The sequence below is a fragment of the Scophthalmus maximus genome, chromosome 16 (genome assembly GCF_022379125.1).
Source record: "Scophthalmus maximus strain ysfricsl-2021 chromosome 16, ASM2237912v1, whole genome shotgun sequence".
NCBI lineage: Eukaryota > Metazoa > Chordata > Actinopteri > Pleuronectiformes > Scophthalmidae > Scophthalmus > Scophthalmus maximus.
In genome coordinates, this window is record NC_061530.1 from 7992523 (window position 1) to 8011302 (window position 18780).

The following is an 18780-nucleotide window of genomic DNA, read 5'->3' on the forward strand; positions in this document are numbered from 1 at the left end:
TCGTATGTAATGTGAGGGAGCACGCGCACGTGCACACACACACACACACACACACCCTTTGCAATCTCTGTCCCTCTCTGCCCTGTAATAAGAGCAGCTGTGGTTGACGCGAGGCCAGCTCTGATTCAATTGCAGTGCAGGACTTAAGGCTATTATCCTCTGTGCACTGGAGGAGGCGGGACGCCCCGGCTGCTGCGAGCACAGCTGCCACAGCAACGACAGGTCCGATGAGGCCTTCAGGACGAGACCGAGAGTAGGAAATTCAGACTTTCAATGTGGTGGCACGACTGCTAAGACGCTTTGAACAAAAAAAGCCCGGTTTTAATGTTGGCTGTAAACCCTCCTGAATCTGAATCCACTTGAGCGACACAACCGCTGTTGTAGTATTCACAACCGCGCACCTCGAGTTCATGAGTTGTGTTTTCTGACATTTCTTTTTCATTGGATGGTAGGCTGTCACATAGCACATAGCTGCAGTTAACAAGTTAGGGGCGACAAAGAGTAAGTGGCTTTCGTTCTGGAATGACAACTGGATTCACTGCTGTGAAGAAAAGGTATATAAACTAAAAAATGCATGACAAAAAAAAAAGAGACTAGCAAACAAAACAGGTGCCAAAATGCACTTGTGACATTTTTCTCCGAGACATATAAAGTTCTCTTGCCACCACCGACACACTCCTGAACACTTTCTTTTGCGTCAATTACAGGCCGCTGCTGCAGCTCAAAGTGACAGGACATTGTTCGTCGGGGAATTGCAATTTTTTTTTTCTTCCTCCCCCTGGATTTTTCCCAGTTGTGCCACTGGAATGCCTGCAGGGTGTAATTACACGACCTAGTGTACGAGTTGGGAATTTCCCACGTACCCTGAGTTTTGAACGGAAGGCGACATTATTCTCAGAAAGCTGAAAGGTTAAAGCTGTAGTCAAGGATGAAACGGGGCGGGTCATTGTTTGCGGGGGGCTGCGGCGGAGAAGAGGAGATCAGACACTTGCGTAGCGAGATAGTGATGGGGATGGAGATAAAGGGACATGAGAGAGAGAATGAGAGAGCAGACGATGGGGGGGTGAGTGATTAAGGGAAGGGGGTGGAGACGAGCTGAGGACCTCTACAGCTTAATTAGGTGCAGAAGGAGGAGACACCTGCCAGATGAACCCCCCCCCCGTCCCCCCGTCCCCTTCTCGTTTTCTTCCCATCACACACACATTCCAAATCTTTACACACACACACACACACACACACACACACACACCCAAAAAAGAAAAGCAGTTGTTGCAAAAAGATAAGATCACTTCAAATCCAGCAACTGTTCGCAGGTCAGACCTGCTGGTGGGAGACCTTCCGCCGTAAACTCTACCCCAGTCGGATGAACCACTATGAATAATGTAACAGGGAGGGGTGGAGGCCACTGGGCGTGTGTGCATATAGGGGAGGGGGAAAAGAAGGGAGAAGGAGGAGGGGGGGGGGGCAGTTCCTCCTCCTTCTCCTTCACCACCCCCTTCTCTTTCCATTCTCCTCCCCTCCCCGGATCGGCCCAGCCCCCTCGCTGCCTGGCCGCACTGCAGAAGGTCAGAGGGAGAGAGAAGAGGAGGGAGGAGAGAGGCTCAGCCAGCGAGAGGCAGAGGCAGCGAGGCACAGAGGCAGAGACAGGGGCGGGGTGCCTGGATGTACACGAACATGCCGACAGGAGAGTGTGCGGACGAGCGATGACAGCAATGCTGAGCCCAAAGATCAGACAGACCAGGCGAGGTAGGACGCGGTTTTGCTCGCTCTGCCATCACACCGACACTCTGTACTGTACCTGCCAACACATAATGACAGGGGCTGTGATGGGATGTGTGAGTGATGCTGGGAATCTTCCCAGATGTTTAAAAGAAGAAGTGCTTTCTCTACTGTAATTCATTTTTTTTACACAAGAAACATCTCTACAGGAACACTTTTTCTTTTCTCCACTCCATCTTTTTTCTTGTCTTCTCCCCCTACTGCAGTCGTGTGTTTCTGAATGAAGCGGCTGGTCCGCCCACGCGAGAAAACCTCTCCAGAGTACATTAGCATTCTACTACAGTTGGCCGACGCTGCCCGGGTGTGAATTCTATTAAGAGGCGGCGCGAGCAGCATCTCTAGTTTCATCACTGCAACACTTGAATGGATTGCTGTCAGCTGCTTTGTGTGTCTGTGTGTGTGTGTGTGTGTGTGTGTGCGTGTGTGTGCGTGTGTGCGTGTGTGTGTGAACGTGTGGACGGATGTATTAATATGTCCATGTGTGCAAGTGTGTTTATGTGTGTGTGTGTGTGTGTGTGTGTGTGTGTGTGTGTGTGTGTGTGTGTGTGTGTGCGTGTGTCCGTGTGTCCTCTTCCTTCCTGCCTTCCTTGGCACTAATCTCCGAGCGCACAATTACATAGCTGGATCTGATTAAAATGAAATGAATAGTTGCCAACAATGGGAGGGTGATGTGTAAATTCTCCGCCGGAGCGGCATGAAATTGGCAGCAAAGTGGATCAAATCTGCATTTGCATACCTTAAGGGCAGCAGAACAGATTTAACCTGGCTTTTATTAAGCAGGACTAGATTCACTGTGTACATTTGTAAATCAGCACTCAAATGATTACAACGTCACGATCAGGCTTCCTTAAAGAAACCCCCCACAAAACATGATGGTTCAAGCATTATCAGAATTAGCAATTTTGAGCTTCTTGGGTGAGTAAAAGGGTTTCATGTAGATTCATAATTTACCCATATAGATACAACTGTCTTAATAAAATCAAGGAGGTCGGGGGGGGGGCACTCATCCTGCATTTTTGTCAGGAAAGTGGGAATTACAGAGATTGATGCGCCTCCGTGAGAAGCATTCTGTGCATATACCCTCTAAGGCAAATTGGTTCTTCACTGCTGACTGCATCACATTTGTTGCGTGAAGCCCACAGACAGATGGTGATGTGACAGATGTGGAAAAAAAGTGTAGAATGTACTCCGCCAGGGCCGGAGCGGGTTCTAGACAGGACGCAACACTGGCCAGTGTGAGTGTTCCACTTTGGAGGGGTTAAGCTGCTTTTTGACTGGCAAACTCTGAATGTCAAAGATTGCCCCTCAAAGTATGAATTAATAATATAAACGCCGTTGACTTTTGCGTTATTGATCTTTCCTGGCCGCGGTATTCATGATGCCAGAAGGTCAGTCGACAAGATAACTATAGCTTAACTTTACAGAATCTAAACGAAACTATGTTTCGCAAAAAACTCCTGTGCTCCCACGGGGCCATGTTCAATATTCTGATAACAAGCATTAAACTCCCTATTTTGTTTGGATCAAATCTTTTTTTCAAGCTTAAAATATTTCATAAATATTGGAACAATATAACCCTGACATCCAACCCTGATAAGCTGATGAGATCCCTCAAGTGTAAGCCAAATATGCTGATATAGCTCATGACATATGAAGTGAATGCAGAGTTGGAGAGGTTCTTATTCAGCTTCCTGTCGTGTGCCATAGAGATGGGGACCATAAGACCATGGGAACATTGGACCCTGGAAGAGCAGATATGTAAAACTGGAGAACACAAGCCCTTTTATAAGATGATCTGTTTGGATTTCCAAGGTCAGCTTGTCTTCTATCTATCTATCTATCACTGAGTTACTTCAAGAAACCAATTCATCGCCCGTAACAGCTGCTTAAAAGAAAAAAAATCTGACTGCCGTGCTCCAGAAGCTGCTACAACCATCAACATATTAAAGCTGCATTTTCCTACAAGGCTGGCAATGGGAAAATCTCGTTGCAGCTTTAATTGCCCACATATCAGCTGCCTCTTCTGCTGCATCTTTTTTATCTGCGTTGCCATGGTTTCTTATGATCAAAGTCCCGCCACGCGGCGACACCCTGACACTCCTGCCCGTTTGAAGCACATATGAACGAAAACCCTCACCACTGGATATCTGTGAGCAAGGGTATGCAGCACGGATTTAAAAAAAAAATAATTATAATAATAATTCACACACTGACACACTCCGAAAACGTGCACGCGGCGATGATAGCGTGCACAGAAATGCGCGGATATGCACATATCCACCCGCTGCTGCAGATCAGTTCCACTCGACTGCAGAAATACACACAGACACACACACACTGGCTGTGCAGTATTGGCCACACCTCCAGCCTGTCAAGGAAGGCTGCCAGACACACACACACACACACACACACACACGTGTGCACCCACATAATGGTTAACACATTTATCAACAGTGATAGGCTAACTGGATGTTATGCCCTGATGCACCTGTAACTCTGCCGTTTTCCACGAACCATAAGTCACTGCACAACAACCGAATTAATGGAATTGATTCCTCCAGCATGCTTGCGTGTGTTTGTGTAAAGGTATATGTGTGTGTGTGTGTGTGTGTGTCTGTGTGTGATTTAACCATCTGTGCAGTGTTGTCTAGCTTTTTGTGGAGTGCCCGCCTCGCCTCACTAATGGATGGGTCTCCTCTATGATGCGCATAAGAGCCATACATCCATTTCCTGCTGATGATAAATATATATACGGCTCCAAACTGCATTAAGTGACATCATAGACGATGTGTGTGTGTGTGTGTGTGTGTGTGTGTTATGGCCTGTGTGTGTGCAACAGCGTCGTGTCCCTTCATGTGTTACACCACTTGTGTTTTGATACGAGTCTGCAGACAACCATTTGTTCACGTTTGTAACATTACTTGCATACTTTACCTATACACTCCCCTGTTCGTGATATTAAAATGACACATGGGCCAGTTTACATAGATTATCACTGGGATACATAATGATAAATAAATGTGGGCAGACGGTACGTCTGCACACAGCGTCAGGCAGGATGGTGACCCCCCCCTCATCATTGGACTCAGCCCTTTCCTCAACTGCGAGCCACTGTCAACGACTGAGCCACACAGCTACGCTCTCTGTCTCGTTGAATTGCAGTGATTATGCACAAAAAGCACGTTCAGAGTAAAACAGCTTATTTCCAGCACTGTGGCTGATACACGTAGAAGTGATCCCAGACCAGCTCTATCCTATCCAAGGAAGGTCTGAATCATTCTGAGCAGAAGGTCCAAATTGTAGCAGTGGGTAGTCGTGCTTGGCACACACACACATTCACACACACTCAAAAGTCAGTTGTTGTGACTCAGGCATGAATCATCGGCAACAGTGTGTGTTCCACTCTGTCCGGCCTGCGATCCAGGCAGCTGATGTGTTGAACAGCGGTGCTCTCTTAGGCTAACACCGGCTCAGCCACGAAGGAAGGAAAACCATGGAGGGACGGGATGGGGTGAGGGAAAAACCGAGGGTTCGAGGACGGGGAAGGTGAGCGCCACGTTTAGCAGCAATGTGACCAAAAGAGTATACCAGTCTTAAGTATAGTTTCCCCATGATGAGGAGAAATGGAAAGGGCTGGCAGAGGAACTGATAATGATGGCAACCAAACAAGTACAATCTTAACACTGCTGTCGCGGATCCTGGAGACCCCGACAAGAAAATCAGTGTATGTGATTAGAAAACGACTTCTGACTTAAGACATGTGTGGTGGTCTTAGCGCTATAAAATATGTTCAAATACCGTAGCTTATGAATATGCTTTTTTTTAATATGTGATTGGGGTTTTGTAGGTTTTATGCCAAACTATCCCTTCCCACATTACAAATAAGACTATTTGGATTATGTTATTGGAGTATTACAACATATTATTCTTAACCCTCAGAGCCCTTAGCCATTTGTTTTCCTATTTTTGGTCCGCTTGCGTCACCTTGTGTAATAATGCTTGTCAGACCTCAACCCTGTAATGTAAAGTCAAGTTATACACATACTTCTTCTTTTTTTTTCAGGACAACCTAGGCTATCAGAATATAGCCTAGGTTGCTTCAGGGATATCACATGAATGTATAAATAGTTAAATGACCATAAAGACAAAAGAAAAAACTGAACGGAAATTAATATCACAGACATTCATTATAATGACACGCCAAACAACAATGATGAAGCTGTTTCCCTCTTGAAAGCTGTTCTTTGAAGCCTTGGCTATAAGATAAACAATCAAAAACATTCTTACTAACGCAAATCAAAAGTTATGTACATTTTTCTACAAATAAGTCCTTTGAACTTTCCACCCCAAAAAGTCTCTTTTGCCATTCTGCAAAGCAGTTCCTGTCTGCAGCAACACAGAGGAGTGTCAGTAGTAGAAGTAGGAGGAATCAGGAGGAGTGAGAGGTCCTGTTTTCAGTGTAAAATCTTTGTTTCTTTCGACCAGTCGAAAACACAGCGTCTGATTGGTACAAAGCTGTAACAAAGCCTCTGATTGGTCAAGTGGATTTAAAATGGACCGCTAGAAGTGCGCTAACAACAACAGAAGCCTTTTAGGACTTGAAAAAGGGGATAAAAATGATAAGTAAAGTCACTCAACGTTGGATTTATCATCGTGGACATGTTGTACAAAGTCTCCGAAAAGACACTGAAGTTCCAGGGCACACTACAAATCTTCTGAAAGGGCCGCGGTCACAGGGAAGCCCTGCCTGCAACGGCGCAAGTGTTAGCTTCCCGTCAAAACAAACCGTGAGTTGCATAAACTGATCAAATGTTTCGAGGACTTTTAAAACATGATGCATTTTCTGTTGCACACGTCAGGTTCAGGCTCAGACGGTTAAGATATATACACAAGGAGATGGCAATGACTCCAGACATAAGTGAAGAAATTATTGCACATTGCTACTGTCTATTTTTCAACAACAGCATTGACCCAGATTGAGCAGTAACCTGAAATATCTTCTCAAACAACTTTTGAAAAATAATAATAACGCTGAGCTCTCAACAGCCTGTTCACCATGCCCCCCGAAGATTGTTTAAAAAAAAATCTCTATAGCAAGAGCATTTTGCAATACTTAAAATCAACCTAGTTCTCTAAAACAACAGAAATAATTGAGCTGCGCCTCTAATCCCAAAACGGATCCATTAGACAAAATATGCTTTAATTAGGAGAGAGTGATGAGAACATTTATCTCCCTGTGTGTGTGTGTGTGTGTGTGTGTGTGTGTGTGTGTGTGTGTGTGTGTGTGTTGTTGCATGTGCACATGTTCCCTGTGTGTTCTCAGTAATACCACAGCTTTGATTCAATGGGAGCAGCAGTGCTGAACGTCAAGGAGGGAGGGAGGGAGGAATTAGAGCGAGTCAAAGTAAAAGAAATGGAGGGAGACAGGGGGGGCAGAGTGGAAAAACAAAGATGGAATCACATCTGTTTACACTGGGACCAATTTTTAAAAAGAACTGTATGTTCTATTTGTCTTGTTTTTCGTTTCATTTCCTGAGGTGACAGTCTTTACTTAGGATATTTGAACGTTCCTCCTGATATCACTTTCATAATTGCACGTTCACGTATGAAGACGCCGACGGTAAATGTTTCACATATGAAAAACCGAGACGCACACTTGCCTAGAGCAGGCAAAAATATTCAATACCATTTGTATTCTTTATTCAACACATCCCTGATGTTCAACAGGCTCCGCAGACTGACGGGACAGGTTGCGACGCGGAAATATAATTGACGTGAGTCGTGTGCCTTCAACTATATGCATGAGGACATAGAGAGATGAGACAATGAAACAGAATAAAGATTGATTTTCTTCCCCCTCCCCATTCGGCCACCCCCTTATTCCCTCGGCGCCATCTGAACATTGATCGTGTGTGTGTGTGCCTGTGTGTGTGTGGCACATAATGCACACCAGCAGGGAGGATGTCTGCACAATTGATTTCTATAAATTATACATGGTCATCAACTAGAATTCCCTTATTCGTCTGACCAGATTGTAGCCCTATGGCTACAGACCTCAAAAAACTTCAGCCACATCACGTGTAACAAAATTTGACCCTCAACATTCATGATGGTCTTATGTGTTTTGCAAAAGTCGTGCCTAAATGTGAAGGTTAAAAACCAAAAAAAACGGTCACAAATGATACAGATGATTGCTCTGTGGTCAAGCTGATGCTCAACAAATGTGATGTCACATTGCCATCTCTTCCCTTTTTTTAAACGTGTCCTTGACTGAGTTCAGGTTACACACGTCTGTGGAGGAGGATTCAGTCAGTCAGCCAGCCAATCAATCCCATGTGGTCCTATTATCTCAGCTCAAAAGCGTCTATGCTGTTCTACTGGCAACACAATAAGTCTCTTTCAAGGACCTCGGGATCCCTGTCACCTGAGGATATGTGGATGTGGGTGTGTACATGTCTGTGTGTCTGTGTGTTCATCCCTCCCCCCTCCCGCCCTTCACAGTCTCTATTTTATCTGCTCTCTGCTGTTATTTGTGCCTGCAGCCTCCCCCCCCCCCCCCCCCCCCCCCACCTTCATCTAGAGGCGCAGTCGCTCGGGGCAGAAGGCCGTGTGTGTGTGTGTTCATGACCGAGGAGCCTGGCAGAATGAGGGATAACGCACGCTCCTATTAAAGAGAAAATGAAAAGACACTGAGCCAAAGAAATAGAAGAAATACAGTAAATCAATCAGAGCAACCAATTCAGCGCCCGTTGACCTACACAGCCCTTTGCCTTCTGACTGCTTGTAGTACACAGAATACAAATGCCTTACGTGTGTGTGTTGCAGCCAGGTCCAAGAGCATGGTGATGGGCGAGGTGTCGCGGGCCTCGTGCCGGCCGGCCTCCCCCAGCCTCCAGGAGGGCGCCCTGAAGGCCGGCTGGCTGAAGAAACAGCGCAGCATCATGAAGAACTGGCAGCTGCGGTGGTTCGTGCTGCGCTCGGACCAGCTCTACTTCTACAAGGACGAGGAGGAAACCAAACCACAGGTGAGTCTCCTGCCACGTTCGCACATGGTGGAACGCACCGACAGCATGGGGAAACCTCCTGCGTCGCCGTCCCACTTGGCTCGTGCGATCACATTGTGACCTGTTAATGACTCAGCGGCGAAATCTGAAGCTGCTTCAAATTGATAGCTATATCATTTTGGATGAGACATCAACTGGACGTTGGAGGAGAGTGGGAAAACACTTTGGGTTGGCTGTAGCTCAGATGGCAGGACAGTTTGGGCATTAATCATAGTGTACTGAGCCCCGTCTCATCCTATCCTATCCTGGGAAAGATCCTATCAGCCCCAATTTTTTTTATTTTTGAATGACTGCATTATTTCTGTTATTTGCTTCCTTCCAGATATTCTTTTTTTCTTGGGGAAAAAAGGAGTCTGGGTTAACTGCAGTGACTCACTATCGCGAGGTGGCACGACGATACAGGACAGGCTGGGGCGAGCTGGTTGGCAATGCTAACTTCAGTAGAAGAACAGACATTACATTCATTTTGCTGACGCTTTTGCCCCAAGCAACTTACAATCATCAAGGCAGGTATAGCTTTATAGCAAGGGCCTTGCCTGAGGGCCCACACTGGGGATTGACCTGGAATCGAACCCCGACCTTCTGTACCGAAGTCAGCGGTCTAAACCACTAATACTTTAAAAGCTCAGTATAGCAGAGACCTTGCAATTATCTTTTGCCCTCCATTGATTGCCATGTTCAATATTTTTGTACATGGCATATATTCTATCAACAGCGATGTTGGTCTGTCGGCCAGTTCGCCACTCTTATCTAATATCTCAACAGCTATTGATTAGATTGGCATTCGGTGTGGGGGCCAGACCGTCCGCTGCAGGACTCCCTGTTCTTCTTGTTTCTGAGGATAGCTCTGTATGCTCATAAGAGTTCAAACATCTTAAGTTCCTCAAAACTTTGCATATTATTGAGTAGCCTATGTCTGGCTTAATAGGCTACGTATGTAATATATGATCAATTTAAAAGGGTCTTTCCTGAAAAAAATAGTTTTTGCTGTGTCAGTGTTTCTTTTGCTGAGATGGCAATGATTTCCTGTATGTTCCTGTAAGTCAGCAGTTCTGAAGCATTCACTGGAGCTACTGTACCTGGGTAGTTGCCACATTGTAACAATAATAGAGTGAGGATAACCAGTCAACTTTGGCTAACTACTTTCAATAGACTAGAATATCACCTGAATCACACTTCTGACCTTTGAAATGCAAAAAGATGATGTTGACAGCTGGACCAGCACCGATACGTTGACGTGTCAGTCAGCGGCGGAGCCCAGATTTAACATCCTCCATCTGCAGACTATAACAGGGCCTTCATTCATTCCTGACAGTGGCAAAGATGACTCACTGAACTCACGGGACATTTCAGTGCACCAGTACAAACAGCAGCATGTGACGCCTGGTTTCCTCCTCCATTAGGACACCGTCAAGAATAATATTAACAGAATAAATCGACGTAATGGGATCTAATCGATCCCATTTCTTTATTTGATGAGATCTTTTTTTTGGCCAGTTGCTGACTCACACACACACACACACACACACACACACACACACACACGCACACACGCACACACGCACTCACCTCTCGCCGCAGTCTCCATTCTGTGGGGAGAACAAATGACTGAAGGCTTCGACAGACTGTCTTTAATCAGCACCTGCCAATACTCATCCAGCCTCTATTGGTTCGCAACTCCCAATGGATTCAAGTAAAACACAAGGCTGAATGCACGCACACATTTACACCCCCCCGCCCCACCCCCACTGAGAGCCGGATGTGTGAGAAAAGTGTCACTCTGGGCATTTTTTCCCTCCCTCTCATCCTCTAATCGATTGGAAATTGGAGGCTGGGAGTGGTGGTGGGGTTTTGAGGTGAGGGAGGGGGGTGTAGGTGTTCTTTGCAACAGAACACAAGACACCCCCTCCCCCCTGCACTGCCAAGATGAAGGGATGAGATAACTGGTGAAGGGGATGGCAAAGCGAATGCGGAGGAGATAAAACCAGCACAGAACAAATGCACGTCAGATATCGGCAGGATTGATTCCTTTCGCTTGAAAATAAACACATTGGTGGAGCCTGTGTAAAAAAAGAAAAAGAAAACAACATCTTTAAGAATTGTAAGGTTGTTCTTATAATTCTTGATGACATCTTACTAAGAGCCGACTGGTAACGTGTGAATTTAACCTTTTCCCTATAGGGAAATCAAATACGCACTTGAACGGGCTCACAGCAAATAGCATTTGCGTTGCCGTTACCTTGCTCACAGATGAGCAGTCAATGGTTTGCCGCTGCTGCTTTTGACGGGGGTCCCGTGTTTTGGCCTTGAGGAGACAGCTGTGGAGAGAGTTGATCGGAGCTCCGTGGCCTGTGTTTCAACAATAGGAGGCTGAATTTAGTGCCAATTCAATATCAAAGTGTGTTTGTGTACACTGGCTCCGGTGCTTTGGCCCCTGGTGCTCTGAGAACAGGTTTGTCAGAGGCCACAGCTGGTGTTCTGGTCCAGGATTAGGGATCTGGTCCGGGCATGTTTAATGGCAGGTTGAAGTCTCATGCATGCACATCCTCAGTTTTATAATGACTGCATCAAAACACAGGCTCTACTTCTGAGTCACGGTGTCGCCGCGCTAAGACGCAGAGGAGCACAAACTAGCCCACGTTTTTCATCCTACACGGCTCGACTGTGTGATTTGTGTTCTCGGGTTACGTGTTGCCTTTGCTCATTCATTCATCACCGGCCAGCTACTCGCGTGATTCCGAGCACATAGCACCCTTGGGAGCTCACCTCCTCCCCCCCCCCCCACCCTGCCCCCGTGCTCTATCCATCTACAGCTACCCACCCCTTCCATTTGTTACCATGGCGACTAATGCTGGCGACAGCCCGGCCCTACGGTCGGGGCGGTTTTGTCAGACTCCTCTCTCCCGGTTTGATGGAGGATGCCAGTGCTCAGATTAACGGCGCCGACCTACAGACGCTGGCATCTCCTCACAGCTCACTTGGCCTCAGTTCTCGGGGGCTAAATAGGTATTGATCTGGATAATGTATTCTGATAATCTGTGTGGGTCCCTGTTCAGTTTCAGTGGTGGGTTAAGAGTGGAGTGATGTAGAAAGGAAGGAAGGATGGGGGAGGAGAGGGTTAGCGAGGGTGAGAGGAAGGCGAGGGAAAAGGAAGAAGAAAAGTAGATTTTGAGGAAGGAAGAGATGGAGCGTGGAAGTGAGGAAAGAACAAAATTACGTCTGTGCCATCTCAGTGTTTGAATACATCTCTGCATCTTTGTCCAGGGCTGTATACCTCTGCAGGGATGCCAGGTGAATGAACTCACAGCTAACCCGGATGAACCAGGAAGACATCTGTTCGAGATCGTACCAGGTGAGATCCACTAGCTCCTCCTCCTACTCCTCCACATTCACTTCACGGTGCTCTTACAGATACCCATTTCACTTTATCTCCCTGATCGCTGCCCCAGCCACAGCGGATTTAATATCCTGTTTTTGTAGCGAGTGGCGTAAATGTGTATGCGGCAGATCGGACACAGATGACATTCGGGAGATCAGGTCAGCTGCTGTTACGATCTTCCACTTGCTATTGACAGGATTCTGTTTCAACGCCTCAGATTGTACACTGTGCATGTTTTGCAGCCTACACTGTGATTTGTAAGATGTCAATCACAGACCCATTTGCTGTCTTTTTTTTCATACAGATCAATTTATATCGTTCATTTTATTTCCCTTGGAGGCCTCATTATGTTTCCTTTTGTTAATGTTGTTGAAAGCAACAAGTTCTCCGACCTTATCCACCACAGAGGTCGTTTGTATCCAAGGGTAGAGACAAACGGGATCATGCTAGCAGTAGGTGAACCGGACATCTGTTGTCATGGTAACAGTACCTGGCAGGAGCGAAACCAGCGGCAGGTCATAAGAATAATAAACATAGTTAAGATTGTGGAAAGGGTCAGATTTGGTTAAGTTGAGGAAAAGATATTGTGGATCATAACAAGTGCTTCCCTACGGTTAGAGGACCTTTTGTCACCATGGATACAATAATGAAAACGCGCTTAAATTTGTAGAAAGGTTTATTGGTTTGTCACGGATGCCAACAGCCTTCTCCTGTATCAAAGCCCTGTGGTTTTGTTGACCCATCCATCCACCACCAACCTCCTCAGACTTTGTCGCTCCTTATACTGCGTCATCTGGCATCCTCCTTGGCCCCCTCATAACTACTACAACCACTTGAGGTCACTTAACAATAAAAGGTGAATATTGATCGTAATAAGCTGCTGGCACAGCCAACTTGTGAGCTTGTCTCTTTACAGGAATGACCGACTCTGGTTACACGCCAATACCTGTCAATGTGCATCCTATTGTAACTTAGAGGATACAATCTACTCTAAAACATCTGTATCTTTTTTTTTTCTTTGCACTTTTAAACAGGGCAGGAAAAGGCTGCAGTATAATTAGCTCTTTTCTCCGACTGCTGTTCAGTATTCAGACAGCAGGGGGCACCGTTAGCCAAGTTTCAGTCGCTGCAGCGTTCCACCTCCTAATCTCACGTCTCATGACCCCGGAGCCGGCACACCAACGTCTGGCACCGGTGTTGCGTTTGCAGCTCCCGAGCTGGAAAGAGTTTAACTCCGACCAAACAAGCAGCATGAAATTAATTGAAAACTAAAATGGCATCTCCATCGTACGGAGCTGACATCTCAGGACCTGTTAGTGAGTCGTCACGCTCCACATGTTGCACCCACAGCCGACTCAGAGAGGCTTTGCCTGTGGCTGTGCAGCCCGGCCAGATTGACCTTATGTGGCCTTTCGTGGTTTCACTCAATCGATGCTACACTTATTTATTTTTTTCGCGTGTGTCTTGAGGTGTGGATTTATTGGCATGTGTATTAAACCCTTTTGTCGAATATAATGAAAAACAATATATTGTATGAACCATACGGTGTCCCGCAGAACCCCTCTGGTACTCTACATCACTCTTGTCATTCTGTGAGTGTGTTTGCTCGGAGGTCACTCTTTGTGTTTGGAATGGCTGCCAGGCTTGTGTGTCTTGTTTATGGCCTGGTCAACATCGCGGATGGGCGTGAAGCCCAATGAGCATCTAACTTATAGCTTCTTGGGGACGGGACTGCAGCCGAGGAACAAAAAAAACAAAAAAAAAACAGGAGGGAGGCAATGAAAAGTGCTCTATAAATGAAATGTATTATTATTTATTAAAGGCAGACCAAAAAATACAGTTGCCGGGTGGGTAAGATGTGAAGAGTCAAGTCGGATGGTGGCGAGTATAAGATAGGCAGGTCAGCGGAGGCCAGCAGAAACAATTGACATGAGGAGCGGTAGCTCTCAGACAAATACGCACTGTTAATAAGAGTGAGCGGATGAGATATAACCTGATGACTGGAGGGTTTAAATGTTACATGAGATAATAATGTTAAAACTGCTCTTTACAATGTGGAGATTCCTTGTGATCAGATCAGCAGCAGTGTATTTCTGTATGATCCCATTTACGTTCTTCCTCGTTTCAATCCACGTGTGCAACAACTTGATGCCGACTACCGTACATCTGATGTTTACACCATATTAGATTTGTCGGCGCCTGGGGGAGAAACACTCGAGTCTCCGCTCTCTGTCTGTAGCCTGTAATCAGCTTACGGAGACGTTCATTCTCTCCTGTTGTATGAAAGGAATAGGCCTGGAGATTTTAGACTTCACGTTGTGTTAAGAGCCGCGCTTCTTAGGCTGGGGGCTTCTTTTTGAACCAGTCCCTGTGTCGTTCAGCCATGTCTGCAGCGTCAAGCAGAGAGACTTAATGGTACAAGATCACCTGATGCAGTGACTGAGATTTAAAAAATCTGCTTTTAGCACAATTTGCACTAATGCTCTTTTGCACAAACGCCTCCCACTCTTTAATTCTATTTTTACTGTAACTCTTTCCGTATAAACATGCAATAATATAGCCATGTGATTTTGGTATGCTCATTTCTGTCCGTATCGCTTCTAGAGGCAGCAATTAGTCGATCAACAGAAAATCGACTATTTTCATGATTATTCATTCATCAATGTATTGTATATCAATTGGTCATTCATTTTTCAAGCAGAAATGGCCAAGTTACAGTTGCAAAAATGTTCTGCTTGTCTTGGTCTTATATTGAATTGAAAACATGTTGGACTGTTGGTCAGACATAACAAGACATTTGATGGCATCACCTTGCACTACAGGAAACTGTTTCCTGATGTTTTGTAAAAGAAGAATCGTTTTTCCAAAGTAAATAATCTGCACATTGTGAAAAAAAATCAGCCGAGGCCCTAATTCCATTTCATCTTCATTACATCCCACTAACACCTTGACCATTTCAAAGATCTTGTTCGTATTCGTGTTCTTTTGGCCAGGCTATTATCACCATAGTATTAGGTTAAGCGCAGAAAAGGTTTGGAGAAACGTATTGCTCCGGGTGCGAAATGCGCCATTTTCGCCATTTCGTGCGTAGTGTTCTGTAAAGACCCTGCAACAGGAGCTCATAGACGGCCACACGTCTGAGCAGACTGATAAACCCCTCAATTTGAGGTCAGGCCAGCCCAGAAACGAAGGTGGGTTTTTCTTATCAGTGCTGATAAATCAGCTGCGGGCTTTCACTCACTTTCAGCAACCCTTTGTCCACTGTAACACGAGCCTCGTCCTCCAAAGGAGCCCGGGGACCGCGGCTGCTCATATGGGTCATGTCATTGACTGATGGACTCTGTGTGTGTGTGTGTGTGTGTGTGTGTGTGTGTGTGTGTGTGTGTGTGTGTGTGTGTGTGTGTGTGTGTGTGTGTGTGTGTGTGTGCGTGTGTGCGTGTGTGCGTGTGTGCGTGCGTGCGTGCGTGCGTGCGTGCGTGAGAGACTTAGCCACAGGGTCCATTGGTCGTGTTTATTGAGGAGATATGGAGTACTCAGCCCTGTTTCAAAAGGTAGATACAAGACAGATAGTAGCCACAAGATGCTGAACCCCTGAAACGCGCGCGCACACACACACACACACACACACACACACACACACACACACACACACACTGTATAATGTTATGGCTATCGATAAAAAACTATTAAAGCAGACAGTTAGAAGTTCATGTCCATCATCATTCGTCATCATTACTCGACACACGTCTTACGGGCACACAATGTCAAGGTCGTAGTCGCCATTAAAACCCTGGTGGACACTTTATCCTGCAGAATCTTTCTTGAGCACTGCTCAGTGGCTGCAGACGGGGCACGCACCCTCGACCCGGCTGCCACTACTACTTCCTCTTATCATTATCCGAGTGATATAACAGCAGCAGCTCAGCGTGCAAGCAATTAGAAATTGGACTCCCACCATGTTTTTCTTTATCAGCTCGCATCGCAGACGGAGCGAGCAGGGCACCCAAACAAGGCTGATTCCGCACTCATGTGCCCGAGTCTGAATTGAGCCGGTCTCAAAGCCCGTATACGCATGAAGGAAACCGGAAAAATAATTGGATATTTTGAAAGTATTCTTTTGTATTTAATGGCTGACTTAGGGCTGCGAGCCCCCTGTTGTGGCAGTGTGAAGCAATTAAGCCATCTGGGAAACGGCACACTCGCACACAAAACACACTTGCCTGTGCAAACGTGACAGCTTCTGCTAATTCAGTATTAAGAGCGGGCCCACACACACACACACACTTTGCATCCCGTCCACGCATTTCCCCAGAAATGTTGTTTTTAACACCAAGAAATCCTTGTTAAAGTTCAGTCATGTTTTCTGACTTGAAGAACAAAAATACTTTGACATCTGTAGAATTAACACAGCTCTTTACATATCAGCCATTGGCAATCCTAAATTATCATTTTTTTTTATGCCAATTTTTTGATCCATGGCTTTCAAACAACATTGCAAAATTCACAAAATATGTAAGTTTACAGTCAGAGTCATTGGCTGGATATCATTAATTTGGGATGCAACCAAAGGAAGACATGGATTTGTGTTCTCCTGCCTAAGGAATAGTTTGACCCTTTGCGAAATACACTTCTTAAATAACAAGACTGACACCACTTTAATGTCTGTGTGTCATTTTAGCCCAGCGTAACGAGTGGCTTACTTTTGGTCTGACAAGAGGTCAGATTGAGAGAGTCTTTTTTTTTTAGGGGGGGTGGGGGGGTTCCGCACTTCCCTGAGGTCGTCCATCAATCAGACAGACGAGATATGACTGTCATTGCTTTTCTTGAACCTTTGATTTGATAAACCTTATGGGTTGGACATATCTCTTAGCACTTTGAGATTGCTTTTAGCAATGAAAAGTGCTCTATAAATGCAATTTATTATTATTATTATTATTATATCTCTTTGGATGATCAGCTATTTCGATTATTGCTGCTTTTGCAAACAGTGTTTCATTCATTCAAAAGGTTTTTTACTACATTGCCAGCGACAACTACAGACAGTTTCTGCTTCTGATTGGTTAATATTTAGAAAAGATATGACTGTGCTTGTTAATCAACATAGTCTGTGACAGTGTTGTAACGCATTTCCATTTTGTATTACTGGAAAAGTGTTATTGAACTGCTTATAGGTTGAATCCCTTATTTGGATTATACTGTAGCAATCAGTGATAGAAAGCAGAAAGTTTTTTGGGGTTTATTTATTTAAAAAGTCCCCCCAAAAAAAGATCATGCACAATGATCCTAAATGCTGTCTGAGTGAAAGGAAGAATCCATAGTGTGTATCTGCCTGTATCTCGCACAGAAATTGATGGGTATTGTCTGATTTCTGTGTGTGTGTGTGTGTGTGTGTGTGTGTGTGTGTGTGTGTGTGTGTGTGTGTGTGTGTGTGTGTGTGTGTGTGTGTGTGTGTGTGTGTGTGTGTGTGTGTGTGTGTGTGTGTGTGTGTGTGTGTGTGTGTGTGTGTGTGTGTGTGTGTGTGTGCATGTGTCTGTGTGTCTGTGTGTAAAAGTTTATTTGGCAAAGATTGGAGGACAGCCCATCTCCCAGTTACTGTGCACGCGCGCACACACACACACACACACACACACACTCAGAGAGAGAGAGAGAGAGAGGGAGAGAGAGGGACAGACAAAGAGAGACACAGCCTTGTTACACTCCTCCTCAGGGATTTGCTTCCCCCCAGGGGGGCTGAGGGAACGGACCTGCTACCCACACTGCTGAATGAGAGAGACAGGAAGAGGAAGAGCGAATGAATGGGCAGAATAAACGGAGTGAGTGGCAAGAAGTGGGACTCGTTTGACGGGTTTTGTTTCCCGCTGGCATTGAGCATGCCTCACTGGCAGGTTCTGGCCGTCAGTGCTACCTGCGTACTGATCTGCTTCCAAACGGACTTTGTGCCGGCGGAGGAGCCGCTACTTTATGCTGCTCCGGCTTCAGGCCACAGCCAGTCCCCTCGGCCTCAGCCCGCACCGCTCGCTCAGACATGGGGCCGGCCTGCTGCAAGCCGGACAGACTGAAGAAACAACATCTCCAAGGTAACGGTAAACAGATGCTGGAGATTTTTTTTTACAAGTGTGGTTGAGACCAAAGTGGCAGCGCCTGGGTAGCTTTGAGACTGATGGGATTTACAGTACGCTTAGAACGATCTCTTATTTATGGCTCTCTTTTTTTTTCTCCTTTTTTTTGCCACAGTATTTGACTGCCGTTCCCACCGTCATCCTGTCGGCTCAGCAGTAATCTGACACGGACAGACGAGCAGGGGAGCTTGTGAAAAGTTTTGTTGAAGAATGAGTTTCACCTGCAGCCTTTTTTTACTTCGGCAAATTATTTGAATGCTGTATAACAACTTTCGTCATGTTCTGCGTTAATCTCTCCTTCCCCTTTCTGCTCTGGCCTCAGGGTCGTATACTGGGAGGTGCACGAATACTGTCATCTGGTCGACATCTTTTCAAACTTCCATTTTATCACTTAGTTACTTTACTTGGATTACTCGAATTGTTGACAGAGCCGCAGGTG

At 45.8% G+C, this 18780-nt stretch overlaps 1 protein-coding gene across 7 annotated transcripts in view; it reads left to right on the forward strand.

Annotated features, from left to right (window-relative positions):
* The first annotated feature begins 1559 nt into the window (after window positions 1-1559).
* The window catches only part of si:dkey-191m6.4 (rho GTPase-activating protein 22), a 30272-nt gene continuing 13051 nt past the window's right edge, over window positions 1560-18780 (forward strand). For 2 of the 7 annotated variants that reach the window (XR_007029816.1, XM_047327535.1), the window contains exons 1-3: window positions 1560-1746; window positions 8605-8804; window positions 12108-12195. Coding sequence is in view for 6 of the 7 variants with exons in the window: in XM_047327535.1 (XP_047183491.1) it covers window positions 1704-1746; window positions 8605-8804; window positions 12108-12195 (331 nt within the window). In the remaining variant the exon portion in view is untranslated. Of the gene's footprint in view, window positions 1747-6323; window positions 6567-7506; window positions 7554-8604; window positions 8805-12107; window positions 12196-17943; window positions 18300-18780 lie in introns of those variants that run through there. The other 5 variants (XM_047327537.1, XM_035612322.2, XM_047327536.1 and 2 more) reach the window with 5 other exon arrangements.